The sequence below is a fragment of the Emydura macquarii genome, unplaced genomic scaffold (genome assembly GCF_026122565.2).
Source record: "Emydura macquarii macquarii isolate MOO-44397 ecotype Brisbane River unplaced genomic scaffold, CSIRO-AGI_Emac_v2 contig_2768, whole genome shotgun sequence".
Classification (NCBI taxonomy): domain Eukaryota; kingdom Metazoa; phylum Chordata; order Testudines; family Chelidae; genus Emydura; species Emydura macquarii.
Genome location: NW_027132905.1, coordinates 2554283 through 2580578, shown reverse-complemented (window position 1 = coordinate 2580578; position 26296 = coordinate 2554283). Strand labels below are relative to the sequence as shown.

Here is a 26296-nt window from a genome sequence, read left to right as displayed (position 1 = left end):
GCCCTTGGATGAAGAGTGCAGAAAGCCTCCTGCAGCGATGACCCTGATACAGGCCAGGCTCAGGGCAGGAGCGACGTGTCCCAGGGGACGTTTTCTTAGCAACATGATGCAATGCGGTGGATTCTCCCGCCCTTCGCGGAGAGAGCCCACTTTGTTTTTGAGCCTTTAAACTGAAAATCTCCCAGCAGTTTCCCACTCCCCCCCGTTCCTGAGCTGGAGGCAAGCCCTGGGCTGGCTCCGCTCTCTGCAACATGCAAGACAGGAATAGGTTTCCTTCCCCCTTTTTAGTAATTGTTGGATTTTGTGGGTGGAGGATGCCCTACTCTGGACACCACCCACGGGGAAGACGTGTAACAGCAAGCGTGGCATTCCCTGGCGATGGCATTTCTCCTGGAGCATTGCTAAGGGAGGAGGCTGGGGGGGGGGAGGCTCTTTATCAAACCACTTATTAGCACCTGATCAGTGATGACACTGGGCTAGGTGGTGGGTGACACTTGGTCCCGTAGGGGACGCTGTGGAGCCGACGCACCCAGGAGATTCCCTCCCTCCCCAGGAGGGTGCACAGCGACTGGGTGCAGATGGGACTGCCACGGCCTGTGAGCGAGGGGGTCAAGATGCCATCTCCCTCTCGCCTCTCTCTGCCCTCTTTGGGGCAACACGTGCCCCAGCAGGCACGGCCCGCCACGCTCTCTGGCCCGGATGCGGGGCGCCGAAGGTGCAGGGAAGCTCCTTGCACATGCTCCTTCCCACCTTCGTAGCACGAGAGCTGGGGGCAACGTGGGCAGCCGTTCGCAACTGCAGCTCTGGCCTGGGCAGCCAGGGGGGATGTTGTGGGCAGGGGACTGCCCAGGACGTGCGCATTTCATAGCATCGGTGGAATATTCCCCCCCCCCCCCCATTTCCCAGCAGTCACCACCCTCAGAAGAGCTGCAGCTGAACGGATCCCAGGACGCAATCAGCTCCCGCGCGTTTATAGCGCTCCCTTTCGTCTTCACACTCCCTCCTCCTTTGCGCCAACCACCCTCCCTCTCCTTAAGACGCACCCCGCCTTCCACTCTCCGGCCCCCGATCTCCTGTCCCCGGCCCTGCCTGTGCTGTGCCCCCCCAGACTGGGAACGTCTCAGGGCCATGGCGTTACCTTTCCATCTGTCTGCCAGGGGCCGGGTAGACGCACGAGGGCTTCCGCTCCAAGTTGATCGGGCGACTTACAGGAACCAAACCCACCCAGCTGGCGTTCAAACAGGTACAACACAAAAAACACTTTCCTTTATTTCTTTGACGATACGGGAAAAGTTTGTCCAAAGAGGAAAAACCCACTAATAAAAATCCAAATGGGACTCCAGGCGAACTGGAGCGATTTAAACGTCTCTCTAGCAGACGCAGACATGGAAGGAGAAGCAGCTCCGGTGGTGACCATCCAGGGGTCCTGCAGATCGCTAAGCTAGATCGCTACTGCTAAATGGCAAGCGCCTTTCAGAAACTGCCCCTGCCACCTCTTGCATGTGCTGCCTGGACTAGGCGTGACAGCAAACCGGCTGGGTCCCTAGGGAGGAACTATCTGCAGGGTGAACCCATCGGCCAGTCGAATCTGCAGGCTGAGGCCACAGGAAGGGGCCCATGGGGCAAACAGAAACCACAGCGCTTAAAGGGCTTCCGGTCAGCTTGGCAAACGGACCGTGCCGGCCACCAATAAAATAAAGGCACTTCCCAGAGATCAGCGGAGAGAAATCTGTGCATTTGTCATTGGCTTTCAAACTCCCTTTGTATTTCCATTCCCTACAGCAGCAGCAAATCCCTTTTGTAATAAACCGAGGTCCCGTCTGCACTGACAGCCCTGCCACTCTCTCCCTACCCAGGCCTCCGGGGGCTCCCGAAAAAGTCAGGCAGCCAGACCCCCACCCTCACAGTTGTCCCTGCATGAAGGTCGCCTTTAGGGATTACAGTGGACCCAGTGACAAGTCCAGATGTGAAGACAAAAATCCAGCTTCAACTCAGCCCTGCCCTTCTGTTTTTAGCATCTTCGGAACTGCAGGCCTTAGCTGATCTTGATTGTCATCCTGCAAGCAAGGCACTTTGTTGGGAAATAGGGAATCAAAGCTCCCAGCACTGGAGAGGACAGGAGAGGGGGGGAAACGAGTGGCGGGGGGAGCAAAGACACCTGAACCAACTGAGGAGATCAGGGTGGAGCAGGCAGACGGGCCGGAGATTCTCAGTCCTTTTCCTACGTGGTAACAAATAATTGTGAACACAGGGAGAGAGGATAACCTGGACCCATTCTAGAGCAGAGGCAATACACCAGATGCTCTGCTGGTGTAAATGGGAGTGGCTGAGGATATGGCCCCAAAGGAGACCCATGGAAAACACAGAGGAAGCGCTCATCCGGTGCAGAACCCTATAGCCCCACCTGGCTCCAGCAGTCATGGGGCAACAGGCAAGGCAGTATGGCCTAGGCTGGCTCCTCTCCCAATAGCACACGGCGCCCCCTGATGGTAGCTGGGGCAGATGGGAAAGGCAGGGATAAGATCCCGGCAAATCTGTAACCCAGCGACGAACTGATTATTTTTAATTAAAGCACTCAATGAAATTGAACCCAAACCCATTGAAATAATGCTATTGGGAGAGAAAACTACCGAGTCTAGATCATCGGCAAAAAAAGGCTGCCCCAAAGTTCTAGTTGAGCTTCATTTCCTCCACATTTCATCTCATTCCATTGTATTAAGCCACAAGGGGAAACCCGTCGTAGGCGCTCAGACAGTTGCTCTCCTGCTACAGAGCAGCTTGATCCAGATCAACCCTGGCATCACAGGGCCATCTCTAGCCAGCAGAATCGCAGATCCTCTCATCTCAACCCCTTTGTTTTGAAGTCCCAAAGCCATTCCTATGGGTTTCATTTCAAGGTTGCTTCCAAAACTGGAAGGGCCTCGTCTTCTGACCTCACTTCAAAACTGCAGCCAAAAATCTCAGGACAAGAGATGTCACCCCGAAATGGCAGAAATAGCATGAGAAACGCTGATCGCATGGGATTTCCACCACTCAAGATATCAGCAATCTCGTAAAATCATTTGTGGGCCAAATCTCCTGAGATTTTGCTTGACTTCAAACCCAATCCCTTCGGGCCCAAAAGCAAAACTTCAGCCTAAACCCAATCCAGATCCAAACATGGCCTCTTTAGCACATCTCTAATTTCACCATCTCTCCCTGCCTTTCTCATTCCATGGCATTCCTCTTGCAGCATACGGGGCACTAGATGGGGAGACTCTGAGTTACTACAGAGACTTCTTTCCCAGGTATCTGCTCGGTGGGTCTTGCCCATGTGCCCAGGGTCTCACTGATCGCCATACTTGGGGTCAGGAAGGAATTTTCCCCCAGGTCAGATTGGCAGCAACCTTGGGGCTTTTTCACCTTTCTCTGCAGCAGGGAGCACGGGTCACTGGTGTAAATCGTGGATTCTCTGTAACTTGAAGACTTTAAATTATTATTTGAGGACTTCAGTAGCTCCGCCAGAGGTTAGGGGTCTATTACAGGAGTGGGTGAGTGAGGTTCTGTGGCCTGCGTTGTGCAGGTCAGACTAGATGATCACGATGATCCCTTCTGACCTTAAAGTCTATGAGAAATGGGTCCCTGACCCTCGCAAGAGCAACCCGGCAGCATCTCTTAGCACGGCCAGCCAGAACTTGGGGCAGAAGCTTCCTGCAAATTCAGGCGCCCAAACAAAAGCAGAGAAGGAAGCAAACCTGAAAGACGGGAACGTACTGAACTGGGTATATTAAAATAGCAACTTCTCTTTGGTTTTTTGGCCAGAAGCGGCTGTTAGAAGCTGAACTGTGAAGATCAATGAGATCCCGGCGTTCATTTTGGGTTGCCCTCTAGAGGGATTTCGCCACAATGCCAAAATACCTTGGCATGTGGTTTTGGCTCCTAGAGGCAAGCCAGTGTCCTTAACCTGGCCCTACCTTCACACGTGCTGCCTTCCTTAAATCTACTGAGGCGTTCCTAAATCCCCTAAGCAGCTAATCAAGACTCTGCGTGGACGGTGTGGTGTCACTAATGGATCAAGGAATCCAGCTACCTTCGTGTTCTTTCCGGCGTTTTGCCAGAGAGGTTTGCATGCAGCCAGTTGCTGAGGTCGGTGTGCTGGTGAAATGACAGTAAAAACACAGAGAACAAACACAGAAATAAAACCGGCGATGTCTCCACCCCACCCCTGACCGGCCCTCCCAAAGAAAGTGCTGGGTGAGCTGGCAAGGTGCCAGCAAGGCCCCAGAATTTTATATTCTTCCTCTCGGGCTGAGGTCTGAGAATTGGTGGCCGTAATCGCGGCGCGCCAGCATGCCGGTGAGGATGTGCTTCAGCTGAGTGAGACGGGCCTGCAGCGAGGTGGTGGAAAACAGCCTGAGCTGGTCGGATGAGTCCAGGGGCAAGATGGAGATAAGCCACCAACACCAAGCTGGTCCATCTTTGGGGGCCTAGGGGAGAGAGAGAAAGCTGCGGTTCAGAACCAGGACAGGCGCTTGACCAGGAGCTCACGCAGTAGGGCCTGTGACGTGGGTGGGATATCCTGTAGGAGGTGTTATGCCCCTGCTGGACAGGATTGCCCCATCAGACTGTTGTTAGTCAGGGTGTCCCCTTGGACATCATAGTTCCCGTCAAGGGCCGAGACCGTTGCATAATAGAATTCAGATTCCAGAACTGAAAGATTCAGACAAATATACCACATGTGTCCCAGAGTGCAGTTTTGGCCAGAAAAGGGACTGTAAACATGGCAATTTCTTGCTCAATAAACCACTTTCTGGGTCTTCAGATAGCTTCTTGCTTTGCTGGCCGGGGCCAGATCCTCTCCTGTTATATCCACACAACCCCGTGGGGTGGCACCCAATAGCAGGACGTACTATGTCCAGCAGCTTTTGCAGAATGTATTAAGGAGACTCTTGCCTTCTCAGTGGGAAACCAGGGTATGTTTAGGACCAATGTTATGTTGCCTTTTTTTCGGTCATCTGCACGTGCAGCTCCTTGAATTGCATGCAGCACGGCAGTGCCGATTCATGCCAGTTACGTGCACAATTGAGTACCTAAGTCATCTGAAAAAACCGCTCTTCAAAACGTAATCAGGTTTAAGAGAAGACACCCCAGTGAGGTGAATGAGGACAGGGCCTGCCTCTTGTTTCAGGCTGTCTAAGGCAGTGTAAGATCCAGTCACACTCAGAAGGCTATCTCTGCAACCCGTAGGACTAGAAATTTACTTGCTTAAGAAAACAAAAGCTTGTGTTCTGCAGAATCTGGATACATCAGAAGAAAGTGATAAGCGGCCAGTTCCAGTCTTTTGGGCATCTCGTTTCTAGCCAAGAATGCCATTTCATTGAGGAACCACAAACATTTACTTGGTTTTTTTTTTGGTATGCGTTTTCAAACTCAGGCATTTCAGTTCCCAGGCAATAATTCAGAGAAGGTCTCTTGGGAAATCTTAAAAAATGCAGTGCTTGGTTTCCAAGAACAGTTTAAAAATATAGGTGGGCAAACTGTTAGATAGCTGAGGTTAACAAATCAGCACTAAAATGAATGCTGGGGAAGAAAGATCCTCTCTAAATAGCAAAAACTAGACCAGGCAGGACACATCGACTGATCTGTCACCTCCAGGGTTCGCACAAAACAGCAAGAGCCTTGCGGGAAATGGTTCGTCTCTCAGCGGATACTCTAAAACCAAACACATGTCTTACGGTTGAGCAGTGGCTGGATCTAGCCAGGACAATGTCCATGAAAACTCATCACCATGCACCTGGGATTGAGATATATAATATCCTGAAAGGACCTAGCCTCTGCTCAAGCTCACGCTCCTTGCAGGATTTAGTCAGGAGCTCACAGTAGGTTCCCCAAGCAATTCATCTTGGGCAGGGCTGGCCCCTTGGCTTGCAGAGGACCTGAGTTTCCCTCTGACCAAATCACTATCTTCAAACTTCTTGCTGTTTCAAAAAGGAGAGATTACTACATTGTTCTTTGGGACAGGGACCTTTTTGATTAGGTGTGTGCAGCACCTAGCACAAGGGGGCTTGGATCCCCAATGGGGACTCTATGACAATAAATAAATATTTGGGCAGGAAAATAGCCACCCACATATTTTTTCTCAGTAGCGTGGAGTGCCAGCTCCACTCCCCCCCACACTCTCTTAATGTACGATGGCATGAGCTGCAGAATCCCCTGCTGTTCCAGTCCTGGGCTCCCCACACACAGCTCAGCCAATGCTCCTCAGGCTCAACCTGCAGGGGTCCTCCCCAGACCTTTCATTTGGTAATGACAGGCTGCTGCTTGGCGCACGGGAGAATCTGAGAAATCGGACAGGAGTCAGAGCCAATCTGCAAACTCGGGAGAACACCTTCCGGTGAAAAACTAAAGGGGCTCAATCTATTTAGCTGATCAAAGAGAAATCACCAAGGAGCAATTTGATGACAGACTCTAAGAGCCTACACAGCAATCTCTCTGCTATGATCTCCGCTATGGTCTTTCATCTAGCAGACGGAGGCACCAAGGGATCCCATGGTGAAGTCAGCTAAATCCAAGCTGGAAACCAGATGCAAATTTTTAACAGGCAGGGGGATTAACTATAGCACCTGCTCCTCAAGGGATGTGTCAGCTTCTCCTTCCCTTGGAGACGTCAGACCAGGACTGGATGTCTTTCTAAAGATATGCCCTACTTCTGCCACAGGTCACGGGGCTCTAGGCAGGAACCCTGGCCTGCATGATGCAGGAGCTCAGATGAGAGGATCATGATGGCCTCTGCGTCTATGGAATCTATATTTCTATGTCTAAGAAGGCAGCCCTGCTGTAGGGGTCTAGACTGTGACTCCCTCATTACCTGGATGTCCTCTTCTATCTCAGGCAGGGGTCCGCGGTGCATCAGAATCTGCCTCAAGGCGGCATCCCCATGTTCACAAAACCTCTGCGCCAGCTGGTAGGTGTATTCGTGCAGCTGCTGCAGCTCAGCCAGCTCTTCCCCTTCCACCTGGCCGGCGGGGCAGCCCAGAAGGAAGAGCGAAGGGGAGCAAGCAGGGGAGGGGAGGAGAGATGGGGGCGGGGGAGAGAGCGGAGGAGTGGAAAGACAGCAGCGGAGAGGAAAGCAAGACAGGGATTTTAGAGAAACTGGCTCTGTCACGTCGTCTGTACAGGAGCATCACGAATAAGGCGACGCTCCTCCGCGGAGCAGGCAGTGCCCACCCAGCATGACTCTGCCGTCACTCCAGCCACAAGCCCCCACCGCAGGGCGGCCAGCGAGCAGCTCCTCAAAAGGCCGCAACACGCTGAAGTTGGCCGGGGTCACCTCGCCCATGGATGGGGGCAGCTCCCGCCCACCCCAGCGCACGGCACCGGTTCCTCGTTCACCGCCCACGTTGCTCCCCGGTGGCAATGGGGGCCGCCGCGGCGGGAGGGGATGCCCTCCACGACAGAGCTGGCCCACAGCACCGAGTTGCGGATGGTTTGGGTGATAGTCAGGCTTCGGTGCGAGGAGGCCAAGGCGGGGAAGATGGCTGACGTCCATTCTTGGAAACCCCAGCCCGTTCCCAACCCAGGAAGCAGAGCAAATGGACGTTCTGGGCCCCCAGAAACGTGCCTGGAGAGATCGTCCCCCACCGTTCTGGGATTGCCCCATGGCACCCGGCGATCTGACCCACGGCCGTGCCTTTGCCCAGCAGCCCGCAAAGCCCCGCTCTCACCCTTTCGTCCTCCAGGTACTCGATATCGGCCGTGTGGTAGCCGTCCCTGTGTCCCCGGCTCAGCACCCGGAAGCGACGCCTTCCCATCGTGTCCACCAGGGATCGCCCGTCGGCCAGGAACTCGATCTGCTGAATCTCCAGCATGCAGCCGAAGTCAGTGAAACTGGAGCGGAGGGGATGGGATGGGGGGGTGGGCAATGTCAGAGCTGCTTTCCGCAAAAGAGAAGAAAAAGTCACAGTCGCTGGCTGGACGAGTGACTCCTCCAGCGTCCGGGACGCTGAATTACGCCCACGCTACGCTACTGATGGCTCTCTGGATATATTTTACTCCGGGCTCCCCGACATCCTTGCCGGAGCCCTGAGCATCTCCTACCCCTGTGACCCCGATGGGCCGCTCACCGTCCTCCCACCGGAGGTGCACGGAGGGCGAGGTTGTCTTTTGGAGCCCTGCCAGTGGTGCTCTGAAAGGAACGCGAGGGGTGCCTCTCGGACTCTGTGAGGTGCTTCCTTCCCCCGCCTCCTGGGAAACCCCCGTCCCTGGGGCTCATTTTCATTGTGAGGGTTCGCAAGAGACAACACTGGCAGAGCTTTAGGCATGGCCCTGCTCCTATTGGCCCCCAAATCCCAGGGGAGATCCCCAACCACTGGGCGACCTTTCTTCCAGCATTGATAGCGGGCCCCTCCCAGGACCCCTAGACTACCAGGCCAGTATTTTGGCCAACAAAGCCACGGGAATTGAGACATCTCCAGCCAAAGACAGGAGGGTCGACAGGCCTGAGAGGATGAAGAGTGGGTAGGGGGAGGAGGAAGGGACGGACAGAGGGACGAGTGAGAACACAGCTGCACTTGGGGCCTGGTTCTGCTGCTCACCTCTTCCCACTCTCATACATACACATGCCAAACATCTTCGTGCCAGTTTCCTGGCATCGCCGCATCATGAGGCGGTAGCGAGGTTCGAAGATGTGCAGGGGGCACGAGATGCCGGGGAAAGCCATCGTGCACACGAAGATGGGAATGTTCTTGGTCAGGCTGCGGGAAGGGGACCAAGGGACAGAAGTGACCGCTTTGACACTTCCTGCCGGTCAGCCCGTCTCCAGGAGGCCGTGGCGAGGGGCAGCCCGGGTGCCCTTTGGAAAAGCGGAGGAGACGGAGTCTCGCCAATCTGAGCGAGCCCATTTAGATTCAGGGGGCCTTGCCGTTCTCACAAACCACCTCGGCAACACTGCATTCCACCCAGGGATGCCGGAAGACACAAAGCTCTGGCCTGGCAGAATATTAAAGCATCCCCGCAGACTATCCTAGGGGATATAAATCTGCCAGGGAAAATGGGATATGGAGACCCAATGGAGACAATCCCACTAACCCACCAGGCAGCAGCTTCTCAGAGAAATCCACCCGTTACATTACTGTACGTGAATGTACACTCCCCCGCTGTGCCCCCTCCTTCCCCCCGCCCCCGTATTGAAGACGTTCTTCGTTTACTTTGAGAGCTCGGCCATCTCAGCCTGGTGCACCTGCTTCCTGTCTGCCAGCTGCGATGGGAAGGTGGCCGCCATGATCTCCACCAGCAGCACCGTGGGGTTGTACTTCCCAGACTTCAAGTACTGGAATAAAGAAGAAAAGAAAAGAGTCTATAACCTTGGACAAAAACATCCAGGGAAATCCAGGGGCTCATCTGAAACTGGGAATTATCCCCACACTCCTTGGAGCCAAAGGCAATTTCAGATCAAAGAACGCCGAGGACAAAGCCTATGGTCTTCTTCTTTCGAGGACACAGACCCCCTCCCATTTCAGCGACAGGATGCTTTCCCACAGGTGTAACAGGATTAGGTATCATAGGAAAGGAATTGCCAGATTGGATCAGACCTATGGCCCATTTAATCTAGCATCGCGTCTCTGACGGTGTCCAATATCAGACGCTTCAGAGGAAGGTGCAAGAAAGCCCTGCACTAATCTGCTTCATGATGGTCTCCTCTTAATCCCTATTTGCTAGATTCCTTTAATCCCTGAAGCCTGAGGTTTTAAACCCCTTCCATTTTTTTGGTCAGCCTTTACGATTATAACCCTAGATGTATGTGATCCATATAAATGCCCAGTTCCTCCGTGGACTGGAAGGGGCGTGCGATGGTTATCTCGGCCAAGCAAGGAGGGTCTGACTTAGGACTGTGCTGTGGGTCGGCTAGCACAGTTCTCTGCAGAGGGGGTACTGGCTCCGCGCACGTGTGTGTGACCATCACACGCCCCATCAAGTCCTGGCGTGTGCTAACAGCAGTGCTCCGATCTCCCTTCCGCTCCAACCCGGGGCGTCGCCCGAGGTTCCTCCTACCTCTCGGAGACTCTGTTTGCAGAGCGGGCAGTTGGGCCGGTGGTCCAGACAGCGCTCCAGGCACTCTTTGCAGAAGGTGTGGCCGCAGGGTGTGGTCACTGGCTCAAAGAGCATCCTGCAGAACAACAGGCACGAGAATGAGCAAGACAAAAGGAGGAGGGCGAGGGAGGGGTGCGTGGAGTTACCGGCCAGCTAGTGGCACCGCCACGACTCAGCCTAAGGAAGAGCCTAAAGCCCAGGAAGGAGAAAAAGAGAGAGCAGGTGCTTGGGTGTTGAAGGTTTCGTATGTCAGCAAAACATGCCTGTTCTCTGGGCAGCCAGCGTGAACGCAAGCCATTCGCTTTCCCCGCAATGCCCCTCGGTCAAGCCCAATGACTTCAGTTAAACTAAAGCATGTCAGGAGACAAAACTGCTGTGTGCCACAGGTACTGAGTACAGGAGAGCCCGAGGTGCCACCATGCCCTGCAGTGGCAGGGAACTGATTAGCTCAGACGTATCCTCATGATCCCTGCAGGGAACCATGCCCCATGTGCAGAGGATACTGAAAAGGTCCCAGACCGCCTGGCTTGGGGGAAGATTCCTTCCTGACCCTGACTATGGCGACCAACTTGACCTTGAGCATATGAGCAAGACCCAACTGTTCCAGGTACTCAAAGGGTTCAGTGGATAATGCAGTTTATTTTAACACACCTCTTGGAACGAGTTCCGCTTTGTTTGACTATCAGCTCACTCAGACGCATGGCCCCAGCCCTGTCCCTGCTCCGTGCTATCAAACAAGCCAGTCTGGGGGCGGGCTGCATTCTGTACCCGTTTCCTCCCCTCCACACACGCAGCTCTGCTGATGCACCTCCGTTTAGACTTGCATCACCCCCAGCTATTCCAGTCCTGGAGTTTCTCTCCCAGAGAGACTCTCAGTGGTCCCCACTTATGGACTGCACCCCTCACTTCAGAGCCTCAGCCTTCGGGAGCCTAGTGTCTTCATTACAGTGAGTTAGGCAGCGGGCACTAGAAATGCTGGCTCGTGAGATGGAAGTTGCGATCGACACCACTGGGACCAACCACACATCGTTACCCGCCTCCTGTGTGTGTGCTTTGTCGTGTGTCCCTCATTTCGCTTTGGCACGCGGGATGCAAAATGTAGCAGCAAGATGTGAGCAAAAGATTTGTGCCAGCAAACTGGGCTCCCAGTCGGTGTTTGTCCATCATTGCAAACGCCCTTTGGTGACAAAGAAGAACTCACCGTATGCAGAGGGAACACTCCAGGTCAGACACGCTCAGCAGGTCCCCAAGCTCCGGCTGACGGTGATGGCTGGGTTTTGCTGCTGCCGTATCTGCTGCTGTCTCCTCCCCAATACCTAGTGGCAGAAGGAGCAGAAGAAAGAGCGCTGCCCTCTGAGAAATGCTTTGCGGTTTTCATAGATTTAAGCCCAGAAGAGAGCACTCTGATCACCTCACCTGCCCTCCTGCAGAACACAGCCACAGTGTTTCAGGCAGGTGGATTTCACATGGAACATGATAGCAGGCAGCATGGCCTGGAAATCAGCTCTAATGAAGCAAGCGTTAGACCGGGAGCGGTAATTCCTGCTCTGGTGCTGGGTCACTGCGTGGCCTGGGTGAGTCATTTCATCCCTCTGGCTCTGTTTGCCCACTTGGAGAATGAAACAAAGGCTACGTCTACACTAGAGAGCACACAGCAGCGCCGCTGTACAGCTCTCTGGTCGACATAATTCAACAAGCGGCGGTTGCTATGTCGACGGGCTGGAGAAGCTCTCCTCCTGACAGCGCTGTCCACACCGCTGTGTCTGTCGGTGTAACTTTTGTCTATCGGGGGGGAAGGGGGGATTTATTCACACCCGAGTGGCATAAGTTATATCAACACAAGCGGTAGTGTAGACACAGCCTCGTTCTCTGCCTCCCATGGGTGGTATGAGGTGTAAGGAGTTAATACCGTGCAATGCTTTGCAGATTAAAAGCCCAAGTGCTAGAGGAAGCTATCTAATAGCATGTGCATATCACAGCAGCCATCCTGCCACGTTCACACTGCAGAAAAGCTTTCCCCCCCCACCTGGTGTGTCTGTGACGTGACGTGTTTCTCACTGAGGAACGCAGGGTCTGATCCAAAGCCCCTGGAAGACCTCGGGAACATTTCCACTGAGTTCTGGAGGCTCTGGTTCAGGCCCTCCAGGAGCAAAGTAGCCATGCTTTGTCTTTTAAGCCTGTCTCTAAAGAGGACACGCTGTAACTGGAGCCAGCATTAACAGCCGCCTCTCCAAGCGAGAGCACGCATGGGGAAATGCGCCTGCCAAATGCGGAGGGTGTGGGGGAGCGCAGGCGTGGGTCTGAGATAAGAGTGGAATTCACAGTGCAAATGGGAGGGGAGGAGGGAAGGCAATGCTCAGCCGCTGAGGAGTCTTTGCAAGGGGCTCAGGGGAGTGAGGCACTGATCTGGGCATCTCTCTCTTCCCCACCCCACCGCGTGGGCAGAGAGGACCCAGGAGCAGGGGTGGCATTCAGAACCGCATGTTGCTGTGCTTCCAAAGTCAACTCCAACCTACATTCAGATGGGCTTTTAGACGCCTGCTCGGCCACCTACCTAATGATCTCCCCTCTTGCCTCTCTGCCAAAGTCCCGGAGTCTTTCCTTCTTCTCGGCCACCAGGCAGGCCGCTGGGGAATTCGTGGCTCCAGCTGGCTAAGCTCAGACAAAGCTTCCCCCTTCCCATCCTCCGTCTCTCTCTCTGGATCCTAGATTGCAAAAAAAAAAAAAACCAAGTCAAACCTCATTTCCCTGCTTCCCCTGAATTCCACAAGCCACGTCTGCACAGCTGAGTCCCGCGGGGGAAGGATTTTCTACACATCATTATAGGTAGATTCCTGCTGGGCATGGGAGCGCTAAGAGACCCACACATGCGCTGTAGAGGAGAACAAAGACGCTGTCCCCTTATTATCCAAATTGGGCACCTATCATGCATGCTGGTGTTGTGGTCAAAACATGGTAGGCCTATTCTCCCCAAGTTCCCCCAACTCCTTGGGTGTGTTTGAAACCATACTCCCGTCTCCTCGTCCCTCTGCAACTGGTGGGATCTCCTGGACAGGATAAAGTCACAACAGGAGAGGACCTTTCATTAAGCGAAGGATGAATTAATCATTAATCAAAACCTGAATTTTGACTCACGTAAAGCTTTTCATCAAAAAATTGCCCCCCTTTTTTTTCCCCAAAAAAATTAAACTTGGCGAAGGGAGGAGGGGGAATTGTTGACATGAGCTAAATCTTCTGTCAATCTTTTGTTGACTGAAATCAAGTTTTGGAGGGGAAAAAAATTGGGCTTAACAAAAATACTGCAGGGAAAAAAATATGGAAAATGGGTGAATTCTCATCCCTGCCCAGTCCCATCAGCACATTTAGGATATTGTTTTCCTGGTTTGCCACCAGTTCTGTCCCCCCCTTTGCTGTGCTGAATCTCTGCTAGCCACATCCCCCCAGTCTCTCTTTCACCCCCTTCCCAATCCCAGAGAAATACACTGTGCATATGACAGTACTCCTGTCTCACACCTGTGTGACTATCTTCACCTGATCTTTGCTCCCGCGCTCGGCTGCGTAACCAGAGCTGGCCCAAACACACGTCCTCACCTGTACGTATTCTGCTCCAGAAGAGGGCCTTAACGGAGTGCCGGCTCCTTCCTTCCCTGAGCTGGAGCTTTTAAAGTCCAAGCTGGCAGCACTCAGTAGCTCCACGACAGAGCCTGGAAGCGGGGAATCATCCAGCGTGAGGATCTGCAGGCAGAGGAGATGCGTCACTTTTCTGGCATAGGGAAAGCAAACCCTAATGTGGCTTCTAGATAAGAGGATGAAGAGTCTACACCTTCTGCCCTGCACCCCCCACAAAACCCTAGATATTTTAGAAGCTAGGCAGGACCAAACTCCAGCCATGCCTTGAGTGCAGGGGACCAGGCTAAAAGACCTCTCGAGGTCCCTTCCAGCCCCACGAGTCTAGGATGGCTATAGGACAGGATAGAGATGAAGAGCCAAACCCAATTTCTCTTCTTCAAAGCCTCTTCCTATCACCGGGCAGAACCCTGGTTTCTGGCTGCAGTGACACACCAGTTTTACCCATTGTCAAACTAATGCCCGGGTAGCGCAGTGAGATGGGAAGAAAGGGCGGCAGCAGAGAGCAAATATGGGGGTGGTGACGGGCGGCGCTGGCGGACGCAACAGAATGCACACAACCTGGACTGGAGCAGTGCAAACTGCCCCATCTGCAGCCCCTGCCTTGGACGCAGGTAAAATGTCCATTGGCTCGATGCCCGGGGAGGCTGCCGGGGGTAGCCAATCGGTGCCAAATGCCCTGGTGATTTCTGTGACGGGATCTGCACCGAGACCACCCGCAGGCTGGGCCGGTAACAACGCCGGGCTGGCGAGATTGCTCGTTCTTAACCATTGCCACTGGTGTGCCTCAAACAGCGGCGGGCTCGGGTACCAGTGGATTCTGTTTTTCAAAGCGTCTCCTCTGACTTTCTCCCAGCACGGGTGCAGGGCCGAGGGTGCATTGCCAAGGCGAGAGGCGAACTGAGAGGCCGTTTTCTTGGCAGGAAAACCACAAGACTTTTGCCCGGGCTGGTGGGAGGGAAAGGAAGCCTGTTTACAGTTCACTCGGGAACAAGCTATTCCTCACTCCCACGCTGGCAGGGTTTGCAGCTTTGTGGAGCAGGATGCCCAGCCCCCGGGAGGAAAGGCGCGTCTCATCGCTCGACCCTGCGGCCTAATTCAAGGGCACAGAAATCCATGCCCAGGGATTTCTACCTCCTGGAGAAGGTCTAAAGCGGAGCCTGGCTCCGGGGCTGACAGGCCCCGTGCACGTTCACCTTTTCCATCTCGTTCTGAGCAGCGGGGAAGCTGGGATTCAGCGTAAGGCAATGGTGGAACTGCAGCAAGGCTTCGGACTTCTGTCCCATCTGCAGCAGCACCTTTCCTTTCCTGAAATAGCCCTGCAGGGGAGCAAAGCAAACAGGACAGAGCCCTCGCACCTTCCCATCTGCATTAATCACCAGCTGGTCGTTTTCTTTTAAAGGGAACCTTGTGCCACTGAGGGGCGCTAGCCTGGCAGCCCTAGAAACCCACATCTTCATTGTATCAACACATCAGGCAGCACCAACACAAGTTGCCCCTTGTGGGATCCCCTAAAAAATTCCCAAATGGCTGCCTACGCTTTCCTCTAAGACGGCCCAGGAACTGAGCGATTACTCCCAGGAAGGCCACCGAGAGCCACGTGTGGTGAAATGCAGTCTCTGTAATGCTGTGGAAACCTCCTTCCAAGAGCACGGAAATTTGTTCCACTGAACTGAATTAAAGCTAGGTGGGGAGACAGGTGCTTGGCTGAGCCCATGAAAAAAGGCAGAAGGTGCAGTGAGCATCCCACTCCGGTGTCTGGCCTCCTGCCCTGGTGGCCTTTTTCAGGGCTGGTCTGATTCTGTCTCAGAGAATCACAGAAGTTAGAAATAGAAAAGACAAGAGGGCGGCCAGTCCTACCGAGGCTGCGTTTTTAACGCACTGACAAAATGGGAATTGCATCACATGGCCGGTCTTCTATAGGATAGCAACCTACTACTGCTGCTGGCTACTCACTTTACTCCGTAAGCTCAAGTGCTGGCGTTTGTTCTGCGGTGCTGAAGGACCCAGTTTCAAACCCTGCTGACTAACCGTTACACCTTCAGGCAGGTTTGATCATAACCCAAGAGGGCTCCACATCTTGATCTATTTGCCCTGCTCCTCGTGCTTAATCTTCCTGTGCATTATCAGCAGAAGCGCCAACAGAAGGAAACAGATGTCAGTGAAGGCTGCTTAAGATGCAGAAGGGGCTTTTATTCCAAAATGCAACACAGCCAGAGCAAATCAAATTAAACCGGCAAAACACCCAGAGGAGGGCTGGGGTTCCCAGCCTTGTACGCTGAGAAACTGGAAAGTCCTTGACAAAGCTGCAGTAAGTCCTCCCAATTTCCCACTCCTTCCACTCAGGAACAGATTGCTCTGACATCTCTCTAAGATACAGTCTTTGCAACCCATCCACACCCCTGAAACTGTCATCCTCCTGCTTCTCGGTTACTGCAATATCCTTCTCGGGGGGCCTGCCAAATGCAACCTTGCCCTGCTCAGATCTATTCAGAATGCTGCAAAGAGCATTTTCCTACCCCATCACATGAACCACCTCACCCTCTCTTTGCATCCTTCCACTGGCTCCCCTTCTCTATCGCACCAAACATAAGTGGCTTGCCTTCACTTTCAAGGCCCTTCATGGTCTAGCCCCACCCTACCCATTCTCTCTCATTCAGGATTGAAAAGTTGACTCCCGCAATTCCATGATGCCAGCCTCCATCGCCCACTTGTTCCATTTTCAAACAAGCTGCTCTGTCCTTTCTCTCATGATGCCCCTCATGCTTGGGAGAAGCTCCCCATACACGTCCCCAAAGCCACGTCACTGTTTTCCTTCACATCCCTCCTTCAAACTCTCCTTTTCTGGGATGCCTACAAAAAAATTGGGCGACAGTTCGGCCCCTTGCATGCTGAGACCACTGCCTGTCATTTCCTTGTACTCCCCCCGTCTCTCTGTAGCCATCTGGTGTCTCTTGACTTATACTTAAGTTGTGAGCTCTCTGGGGCAGGGACCATCTCTATGTTTGTACAGTGTCAAGCACAGCGGGGTCCTGGTCCATGACTGGTGTTCCTAGGGGAGCCGATAATACAAATAAAAAATAATAATAATGAAGACCCCTCTGCCTGCAGCCCCAAGCTGTGTCCCCACTAACCCACCCTGTGATCCATGCCCCAGTCCAGCAGGAATCAACCTTTTCCTTCCACTCTGCTGGAAACTCTTTATTAACTTGGCAATGTGCAAGCAACGAGTTTGCTTGAATAAAGACGTTCTTTGACAGGATGCCAGATAGCGCGTGGAGAGCACTACTTGGGTTTTTTTTTTTAACCCAATAGAGTTATCTAGGTGCACTGGGCGTAATGAGAGATGACAGATGGCCCGATCAGCATAATGGCGTGTTCACGTTCTACTTTTGCAACTTCACACTTCATTGACGAATTTGGTTAGTGTGTTTCCAAGCAAGCCACACCCGATGACTGTGCCCACAGAGCGGGCGCGTGAGTTCAGCATTACCAAGGAACCATGATCCTGGCTCAACAACCAGCTGCCCCAGGGCAGTGGCCAGGTATTGGCATGCAAAGGTTAGCTCCTCTGTACAGTGGGCAAATTTCCCCCTCCCCTCTCGGGATCTAAATCTCTTGCTGCCGTCTGCAAGACATCCCCCTGGGACACAGGGGAGAGCCGCCGTGCAAGTCTGGCAAATTGCCACAGCTGAAATCTGAGTGGGTTCTGCGTTCCAGAGCCAAATCTTAATGCATTAGCAGATAAGTTGCTGGGTAGATCCTGCTCGGTCCTGGAGTGTTTAATGTTTGCTGACGGATTCAAGTTTTGTTCTTAAATACTTGTAGAAATGCCCCCATCTCCTTTGGACAGCTCTAAATCTCTCCAGAGGGGGGGAATGTAGAGAGGTGTGGGAAAGCAAGAGGGGGGAGAATCCTGGGGCCAAATGAAGGCCTCTAGGAGAAGCAGGGAGGGAGAGCTGGTCAGCATTTTTAACACCCCCCCCCCTTTAGAGTGCTAACAGTCCCATGGATGAAATCACCTCGTCCCTGCAATCAGAGGCCTGCAGTCCCCCAGTTCAAGCTCAGCATTTCGCATCATGTTCCATGTCAAGGCGCCCTCGTAGCCCGCAGCAGGCGCCCCGTCCAGCCGCTTGTACCAGCGCAGACCCGCCAGCCACACACGGACTCACCTCGCCCTCTTCCGGCTCACTCTGACACACCACCTCCAAATCCTCCAGAGCATCTGGATACTGCTGCAGGGCCACATACACCTCTGACCGGCACAGCCTCAGCGAAACGTCGTCCGGAGCTGCAGGGAGAAGCCCTCGGTGCTGTTACTACAAGGTCTACGGTCAATATCTCCTCTACACGGCAAACCTAGCACAAACAGGTGCAAGTCCTATGGAAATCGCCTGGACAAATTCAGCTGGGATAGGAGTAACACATCAGAAAATCCGTGTCAGTGGCAACTTGCACAGACGTGGTATTGGATGGAGAAGGCAAAATGAGCAGAGCTTGCACATCAAAAGAGTGGAGGAGAGGGTGTAGGAGGAAAGCCAGCTAAGAGGATAAAACAGAGTTGCAACTGACAATTGTTTTGCACCCCCATTATACGCCAAATCAGTGAGATTTGCACTGTTTTGTCACATACACTCGCACTTGAATTTTGATCAATTTACACCATGATTTTGTCACCACTAAATTCAGACCACTGGCATTAATTATTCTTTGTTAATGACTTAATTTCAGGCCAAGGTGCAGATGGGTCTATAAGGCAATAAATATGCAGATTAGCACACGCACAATGGAATATCAGACACGACTAAGAGATATTACTCAACTAATTAGGTGATCTAGTCAGACACTAGCCACAGATTTAAATATTTTTATAACGAACCAAAATATTTTATAACGAGCCTGCAGAAGCAGACTAGGCTTAAACTAGAGTTGGCCAACAAAGCTAAAGACAATTTTCATGAAAACTCTGAAATTTTCACAGATTTCATTCTGCTGGGTTTCAAAATGGGCCCGGTTTTCATTTTTGATTGCCAATATTTGCACGGAATTATGTTATCCACATTAGTGTATTAACAAAATGGTTTTGAAATTTTTCAAAAAAAAATTTTTTTTCAATTTCAAAATAGATGCTTTTCATTTATTGTGCATTTCCGATTTTTTGTAGAAGCCTGGCATGCGGTGAATTGGTCCGATCCTAACTGGTAAAATCGTCACACACAAAATAAGAAAAGAAAAAAAAAAAAACTGAAAACTGATAAGTGAAAAATGAAAACAGTACACAAAACCTGAAGAAAAACGTTTCTCACATGAAAAACATTGACCAGTTCTACTTAAAACCAGCCACTAGGGGTATCTCAACTACCCACCCTTATTATAATGAATCATGTTTATTATGGTAGTGCCTAAGGACCAGCCAAGATGGAGGCCCCATTGTGCTCAGTGCTGTACAAACACAGAGCAAGAGACAGTCTCTGTCCTGAAAAGCTTATGATGTAAATAGGTGAGAATAGACACAGGCTATGGGAAAGGGAGAAAATAACAAGTAGAGCAATCAGGTACAAACCAGGAATGGTTAGAGACAAGGAATCAGAGCTTCTGTTTCATCTAGTCTCTTTCCCTGCCAATGCTGAACTGCTCCCCCCATTTTTTAATCTCAGATGCTTGGTGTAACAAGGCTGAATCACAGCCAATTTTTATTAGCCAGAATCCATTGAGAGACTATTGGACAATCTAAGACACCTTGGGATTCTCCTCCCCTTCTCCCTCCGCCCCAGATATCCAGCCTTAAATTTTCCTTTGCTCCAATTCATCCTGACACCATCAACCCAATCTCTTATGCAAGACCTCAGAGGAGTGGAATCTGCCAATGCGTATTAGATCTGCCTTTCAAGAACAGGACCTACTGGTTTGAAGGCTGGGGAGGGGCAGCTGTTCTCCGGACAACCTGAAGCACAGTCTTTTGGGATTCAGCTGTGCTTCAGTGGCTGGACAAAGAATAAAAATAGCCCCTGTGGTGTGCTGTTGCCAGAGGAGGCACAGGGGCATCTGCTAGTGTGAGTCACCGAGGGATGCTGCTGTGAGACGTTACAAAACAACATTTCAGCTGAGAGGAAGCTTAGGCTCAAGCAGCGATGCTAAACAGCCTCAGTCTGTCTGGCCAGGTGTTTGGGATTTCCATGTCAAGGAGGCTGGGAGGAGGAGGAATATGGACCAGAAGTCCCGGCAGGTGGACATCAGCATAGTTCCAATGCAGCTATGCCGACTGACAGCGGCGGAGAATCTGGCACTATGTTTTCAAGTATAAATTGAGAGTGAGATTCCCCAAAGCAGCCCACAGAGGTTAGGAATTCAATTCTCAGGGACATTTTAATAGCGGCTGGGCGCCTTTGACGTTCCCAGCTTTAACGCTAATGAAAGGTGCTGTAGTGACAGTTCTACAGAGCTCCGCTACCTACTGGAGAGACGCAGCACAGCGGAGCACTGCTTTACAGCGGGCCCCATCCGCTGACCTGGGGGGACCACTGCTAAGGTTTGCCTTTTTTCCAGCACTGCCCTCGTGCGGCCGGGGTGTTGCTGATTTCACATGGATACTTGTTCACTAACACCCCGGGATGCTGTATGATTAAAATGTAACCATGTATAACACTGTTGCTACCACTGTTATGCAATTGCCACTAAACTAAGGCAAAGTAGGTCACGTAAGGTGTCAATGGAAAAGTTGCGACTTGCTCTTTATACTCACATACCATTTGATATCTGAAATACAGATTTTGTATCTGAAGTTATGGATATTGACTATGTACTGGCATCCCGCATTCCTGAGTAACACCCGCCAGGTAGAATGTACAGTGAAGTCAGACATCCCATTGTAAATGCACTCGGCAAGTTAATGGTCCACTTAAGGACACGTAGCTCGCGCCACAGACCATGGGAGAAGCCTGTCCCCACCCGATGGGCCTTTCTGTGAACCTTTCAGCCAGAGCATGGACAATGGCTGCTCCTAGGAGTCAACAAAGCATGCAAGGACACGTGACTTGCTCATGTGACCCGTGACCCCATTTTGGGCTTGTAATTTTCCACAAACTGAGATTTCACTGAAGGCATCCACACACACACATGGGAGAAGATATATAAGGTCACTGCACCATCTCCAAAGTCCATCTTGTCTTCATCTTCGGCTTCATTTCTTTGGATTAGATTTCAAACAAGGAAGCTTTAAACAAGGTCTGATGTCCCCCAACCCGTTTGGGTCATTTCCAGAGATTTTGCAAATTGGCAATTTATTCCACCACTGCCACAAACCTGACCCAATAACTTTGCAATGATTGCATGTGTGTGATTCTTTGACCCTTTTAAATCTGCCTTATTGTCTCTCATTTCTTTTTCCCTAAGAATAAACCTTTAGCTATTAGATACTAAAGGACTGACAGCAGCATGATTATTGGGTAAGATCTAAGTTATACAGTGGCCTGGCTGCATGACTTATCTCTTGGGATTGGAAGGACCTTTTGTTTGATGAAATTGGTTTTAAATAACCACTCTTCATAAAATCTGGTGTCTGGGTGATGAAACAAGGGCTGGGATATGTAAGGAGACTGCTTTTCTGACTTCTTGTTAACCAGTGCGGTGAGACAAAAGTTTACTTTTATTGCTGGCTTGCTATATCTTATGGAAGAATAACCACCAGTCTATGGTTTATCCGGAGTCTGATATCTTAGCTGTGACCCCACTGAGGCATGGTGACACACTCCAAACTCTAATATCATTCAGGTTCTGAATAAGTATAAGACGATATTGCTTTCAGATCCTACTGACTGAGGCTGGATTTCAGCTGATGACATAGCTAGAAAGCTCCGTGAGACAACCTGTCATACCGTATATTAATTTGCTGAGGGGGTCACCTAACCTATCCCCAATATGCTGATAATTTTCCTGACCAAGACAGTCTGTCTATGAGTATTTTCTCTCTTTCAGTCACTCCTCATGAGAATGTTACATGGATGCTGACGGCTAAAAGCTTAACCAAAGCATGGCAGTGAAGTCCTCCACCCTTCTCTGCAATCCACAGCCGGTAGGTTAGAGAGAGAAAATTAACCCCTGCACTAAATACACTGGAGGCTTTCCGGGACTCCTATCTCTTTGTGCCCGCCGGAAGGCTCAACTCTCCGGCAACTCCAGAGTCTAACTTTGGAATGTTCGGAAATGCCGGCCCGACCACATCGCCTCTGGGCCTGTGCTGGGGAAGCCGTCTCCTTGCAGGGGGTTTACTCAGATGGGCTGTAGTGGTGCACTGAAGTGAGAGCTTGACAACAGCGACCCAGAACCAAGCCATAACGAGGGCAGGTGTGGTGCCGTCCTTCAACACAGCGGGCCAGGCATCCACCTCTTGCAATTCATGTGCAGACTCAGAAAAGTCTTGAGAAAAGAAGACGGGGGGGAGAACTGGTAACAGTCTTCAAACGTGTTGAGGGCTGTTATAAAGAGGACGCTGATCAATTGTTCTCCACGTCCACGGAAGGCAGAAGAAGTAAAGTTAATCTGTAGATTGGGGTTAGGTATAGTTAGAGAGTTTTCCTAATAAAAGCAGTTCAGGTCTGGAATAGGGACCCGAGAGAGGTTGTGAAATCCGCATCACTGCAGGTTTTTAAGGTTTTACCAAACACCTGTCAGGGATGGTCGAGGTTTATTTGTCCTGCCTCAGCACAGGGGGCTGGACTTCGTGACTTCCCAAGGTCCCTTCCAGCCCTACACTTCTATGATTTTATGACTAAGGGGGGCAAAGATCTGCTGCTTGATGTGAGTGTTACATAGCCCTAAGACAACACAGCCAAGGACTGCCCTGTAGCCAAAGGGGAAAAAAGGCCTTGGGCTAAAACTGAGCAACAAACTACAAGCGCTTTTCAAGTACTGATAGTTATTTAACTCCAGAGAAGAGCTTCTAGCAAAACCGCCCGGAAGACGGCGCGTTGCTGAAATGTTGGCAGCCCTCTCTTCTCCGTAATAAAATAATCCTAAGTGCTCGGAACATATGCTGCGGTGTATCGCTCCGTGTAAGCCTGAGGCTGTTCAGGGTGTGCGGCAGATTTTGGCTTGGTTTGCTATGGAAGCTTCCCAGCCGCACAACTCTACCAATGCACCTTGTGCCCAACCTGCAGAATCCTCTGCCGTTCCAGCCTGACGCGCTGACGCAGCTTTGCCAATGAGCCGCAGCCCAGGCTGGCAGACGGCTGTGACGATGATGACCAACGAGACCATTTATTCATGCAAACATAACATGGCTTTACTGTAACCTTGCCCACATTCCCGCGTGGGGCTCTTTTCCCACCTGTTGTCTATTGTCATAATTCTGGAGAATGAGCTCTCTGAGGCAGCAGTTGCCTTTCTTTTCCTTATGTGTACAGGGCCTCACACAATGGGGCTGTGATCTCTGACTGGGTCTCCCAAGTGTTACCGCAATACAAATAATAGCAGTAGCAGCAGCCCCTTGCTAATCCTGGGCAAGGCTGCCAACCGCCCGGAGCAGTGTGTTTTGTTAAGAGGACAAAGGGATACCAGGGTGAAGTCACAACTCATTTTTCATTTGTCACCTCAGCCAGGAGCTAGCCAGAGAGGAAGTGCTAGGGTGTGACTGCATTACGCACACATGAAAGGGACAGGTGACGTAGTGCAAAGACAAAGTGCCATGGCCATTAGTATTTACGAGTTTAATGATGCCTACGGATGGCCAGGTTTATCTGCCACGTGCACAGAGACACACGTCACTGCTGGCAAACTTGAGCTTGTTGTGGTAAGTAAGATACTACACCCCAAGTTCAAGATCTGGCTCGATGTTCTTATTGTTCCGTGTTTCCGTTTCAGTGGTCATTGTCTAATCATATTTTTGTATCTTGATTGTCACTCTAAGTTAAGGAGAGGGCCACGGTTCTCACGGATACACCATTCACTAGCTCATTGACAGAACTGATATAAGGCAACTGACGGATTGATCAAGCACTGCCTTTGGTTAACTGCATTACTCATCATATTGTGCTTTTGCCTTTCCCTTGAAAATACCTTGTAAAACTTTGTTTATAGACAGGCAGTATCCATAACCAAGACGGGAAGTTTTTCTGGGCAAGGATTGACTATTTGCTATGTGTTTGTACAGCACCTAGCACCAGGAGGCAGGCGCTACAGTAATCCAAATGATAATAATAAAGAAAGACAAGTTGTGGAGATGGTGAATAATAGAACCAGGGACCTTTGGAGCACATATATAGTGTAACAAAGATTTGGAATCTGAACTTTTTTTCGGTGTTTCTTTTCGAGAAATCCCCTATTAACATGATGTAAATAAAGCAGTGACGAACATGTTCATAAACACACATGAATCCATTTGCTTCAAGACTGTTGATCAAGCAGTCACGATGATGAAAAGTGAGGCATGTCTTTTGTTAATATATTGGATAAAATGATCTGCTCAGTTACACAATCATCACCAGGGTTCCCTAGCCATCATCAGATTAGTTACACAGATACACCCCATTCCCAGGCTCTGGTACTGTGGTGATTCATGAATTAATGTTTGTGCCGTGCACTGGAAATGCAAAGATCTACCTAAGCACCAAGTATGGCTCAGTATTGCGGTTGTCTCGTGGACAACCCACATTCCCTCCCATACTCAGAAAATCTAGGGCCTGATCCTGCAGGTAGATTTCCCCTGGAGATCAATCCTGAAAGAAGACAGCAGGATCCAGCCTTGGCTCTTGGAGTCGTGGGAAAGTAGGGGATTAGTCAAACCCTGGCTAAGAATCTTTGCCAGCATTGTATTCTCCCGAGAGGTGGAGGTGGCTCAGACAGGTGTGACTGTGGGTGGATACCCTGCTGCTCGTTTTCCATCTCTTCATCACCCTTTTGCACATTGCTCCAACACTGGCCCTGTGACCAGCTGAGCAAAGCACTTCCTCTGGGACCGAAATATCGCTGGAGTGAGCGCTGTGTACTGAACTTCCAGTTCTCAGCTAGTCCCCTCCCATCTTCTCATAAACTCACAGCCCCTCCTGCAAATAATGGGTCGAATTCTGCTGTCGCTTACACGCATAAAACCCTTTCGATGACCAGAATTTGCCCCTAGCAGCTACACCCCCAGCCTGCTAGAGTGTCCCAGAGAAGTTGGTCCCAAAGGAAGAGCAATGACTGCTCACATGCACAGCGGGAAGCAATTGATGTGCAGGTGGATAATGTAAACGCTGTGCAAGGCTTGCAAGAGAAATATTTGCAACTGCATGAAAAGGCTGTTACCACCCTTTAAAAGTCTTCCTTTTTTTAGCGGGGTGGGGAGGAGAAGTAAACACTTCATATGTGCAAGCCTGGTAAAAATGATGCCGGCTTGACCCTGCACCAGGCAGCGACAGCCCGTGCAGTCACAGCTGCATTCGCAAGTCTGGACGGTGGGTCTCCCACCGCCTCAGCTCCTCCAGCGTCTCTTTATGACCAGCAAAGCAAGGAAGGGACGGCTGCAGCCTCCGAAGCGGACCGTGCCTGGCGGTTTACACAACGCAGGCTGCGATAAGGCGAGAAGTTACATAACCAGGAACTTGGGGGGGGGGTTGTTTTGGTGCCTGGATCAAGAGAGTGACCAGCCCCCTCCCGACCCCCAGCCCAGCTTACCCAGTTCGAGCCCCGTCCGGGCTGTCCGCAGCGCCTCCCTGTAGTCTCCGCTCCTGAGCAGCTCTTGCAGGTGGCGGTGCAGACGGGCCAGCCTGCTCCCCCGGTCCACGCACTTCTCCAGCAGGCTGCCCAGCAGCACGTTGCCGTGCAGGGCTCGCAGGCCGGCCAGGCTGCAGGTCTCCCGGCACAGCCGGCAGCGGGCGGGCAGCGCTGGCCCCAGGCAGCGCTTGCAGAAGGAGTGGCCGCAGGAGAGGGTCGCCGGCTCCCACAGCAGACAGTGACAGGCGGGGCAGAGGAAAACGTCCATCGCTCTGCGCCAGCCGCCAGCCGGGGGGTGGGGGGAACTAAGCGTGCCCAGGGCAGGCGCGCAGCATCGGCCAGGCGCGGCGATGCTCCCCGGGGGCAGGCGAGCCCCGCGGCCAGCGGCGTGCAGCGGGCGGGGAGGGTGTCCCCGGCCGGGGCACTTTGCAAAGGGGGGTTTGGCCCCCGGGGCCCCCGGTGCACCGCTGCGTCCTGGCCCCGCGCTCACGCACCGCCCAGGGCTCCGCGCAGGTGCTTCCCTGCGACGCCGCCTCCTGGCTCCGGCTCGCCGGCAGCCCAGCCCCTCCCAGGGCTCGGGGACCCAGCCCGGGGGCACGAGAGCAAATCCCCCCCCCTCCTCCTCCTCCTCCTCCCGGGGCCGGCCGGCGCGCGCGCCCCTCAGCCCATCCTCGCGCGCCGGGGCTGGCTGCGGCTGGCCGGGGGCATCCTCAGCAATGCAACCCGCTCCCCCCCCTCCAGCAAAGTGGTCGGCGTGTGTCGGTGTCAGGCCAGCTCCGAGAGCAGGATGCAACGGACAGAGCAGCAGCAGCAGCCGCTTTCCCTCCTCTTCTGGGGCTGCCCGCTGCGCATCCCTTCGGCTGCCCTCCTGGGGGGGGGGGGAGAAGGGGGGGAAGGCTGCTCCCTCCTCTTC

The 26296-nt window shown here is 52.2% G+C and overlaps 1 protein-coding gene across 1 annotated transcript; it reads right to left on the bottom strand.

Moving 5' to 3' along the window:
- Positions 1–1244: 1244 nt before the first annotated feature.
- LOC137165447 (LON peptidase N-terminal domain and RING finger protein 1-like) lies at positions 1245–25991 on the bottom strand. The gene is made up of 12 exons (XM_067566723.1): positions 25345–25991; positions 17868–17986; positions 14892–15014; positions 13660–13803; positions 12623–12773; positions 11270–11384; positions 10030–10144; positions 9186–9307; positions 8574–8732; positions 7704–7866; positions 6848–6994; positions 1245–4466 (listed from the first exon to the last, which is right to left on the bottom strand). Exons 1-12 carry the CDS (start codon positions 25649–25651, stop codon positions 4269–4271), a joined length of 1863 nt encoding a protein of 620 aa, XP_067422824.1. The 5' UTR covers positions 25652–25991; the 3' UTR covers positions 1245–4268.
- Between the last annotated feature and the right edge of the window lie 305 nt (positions 25992–26296).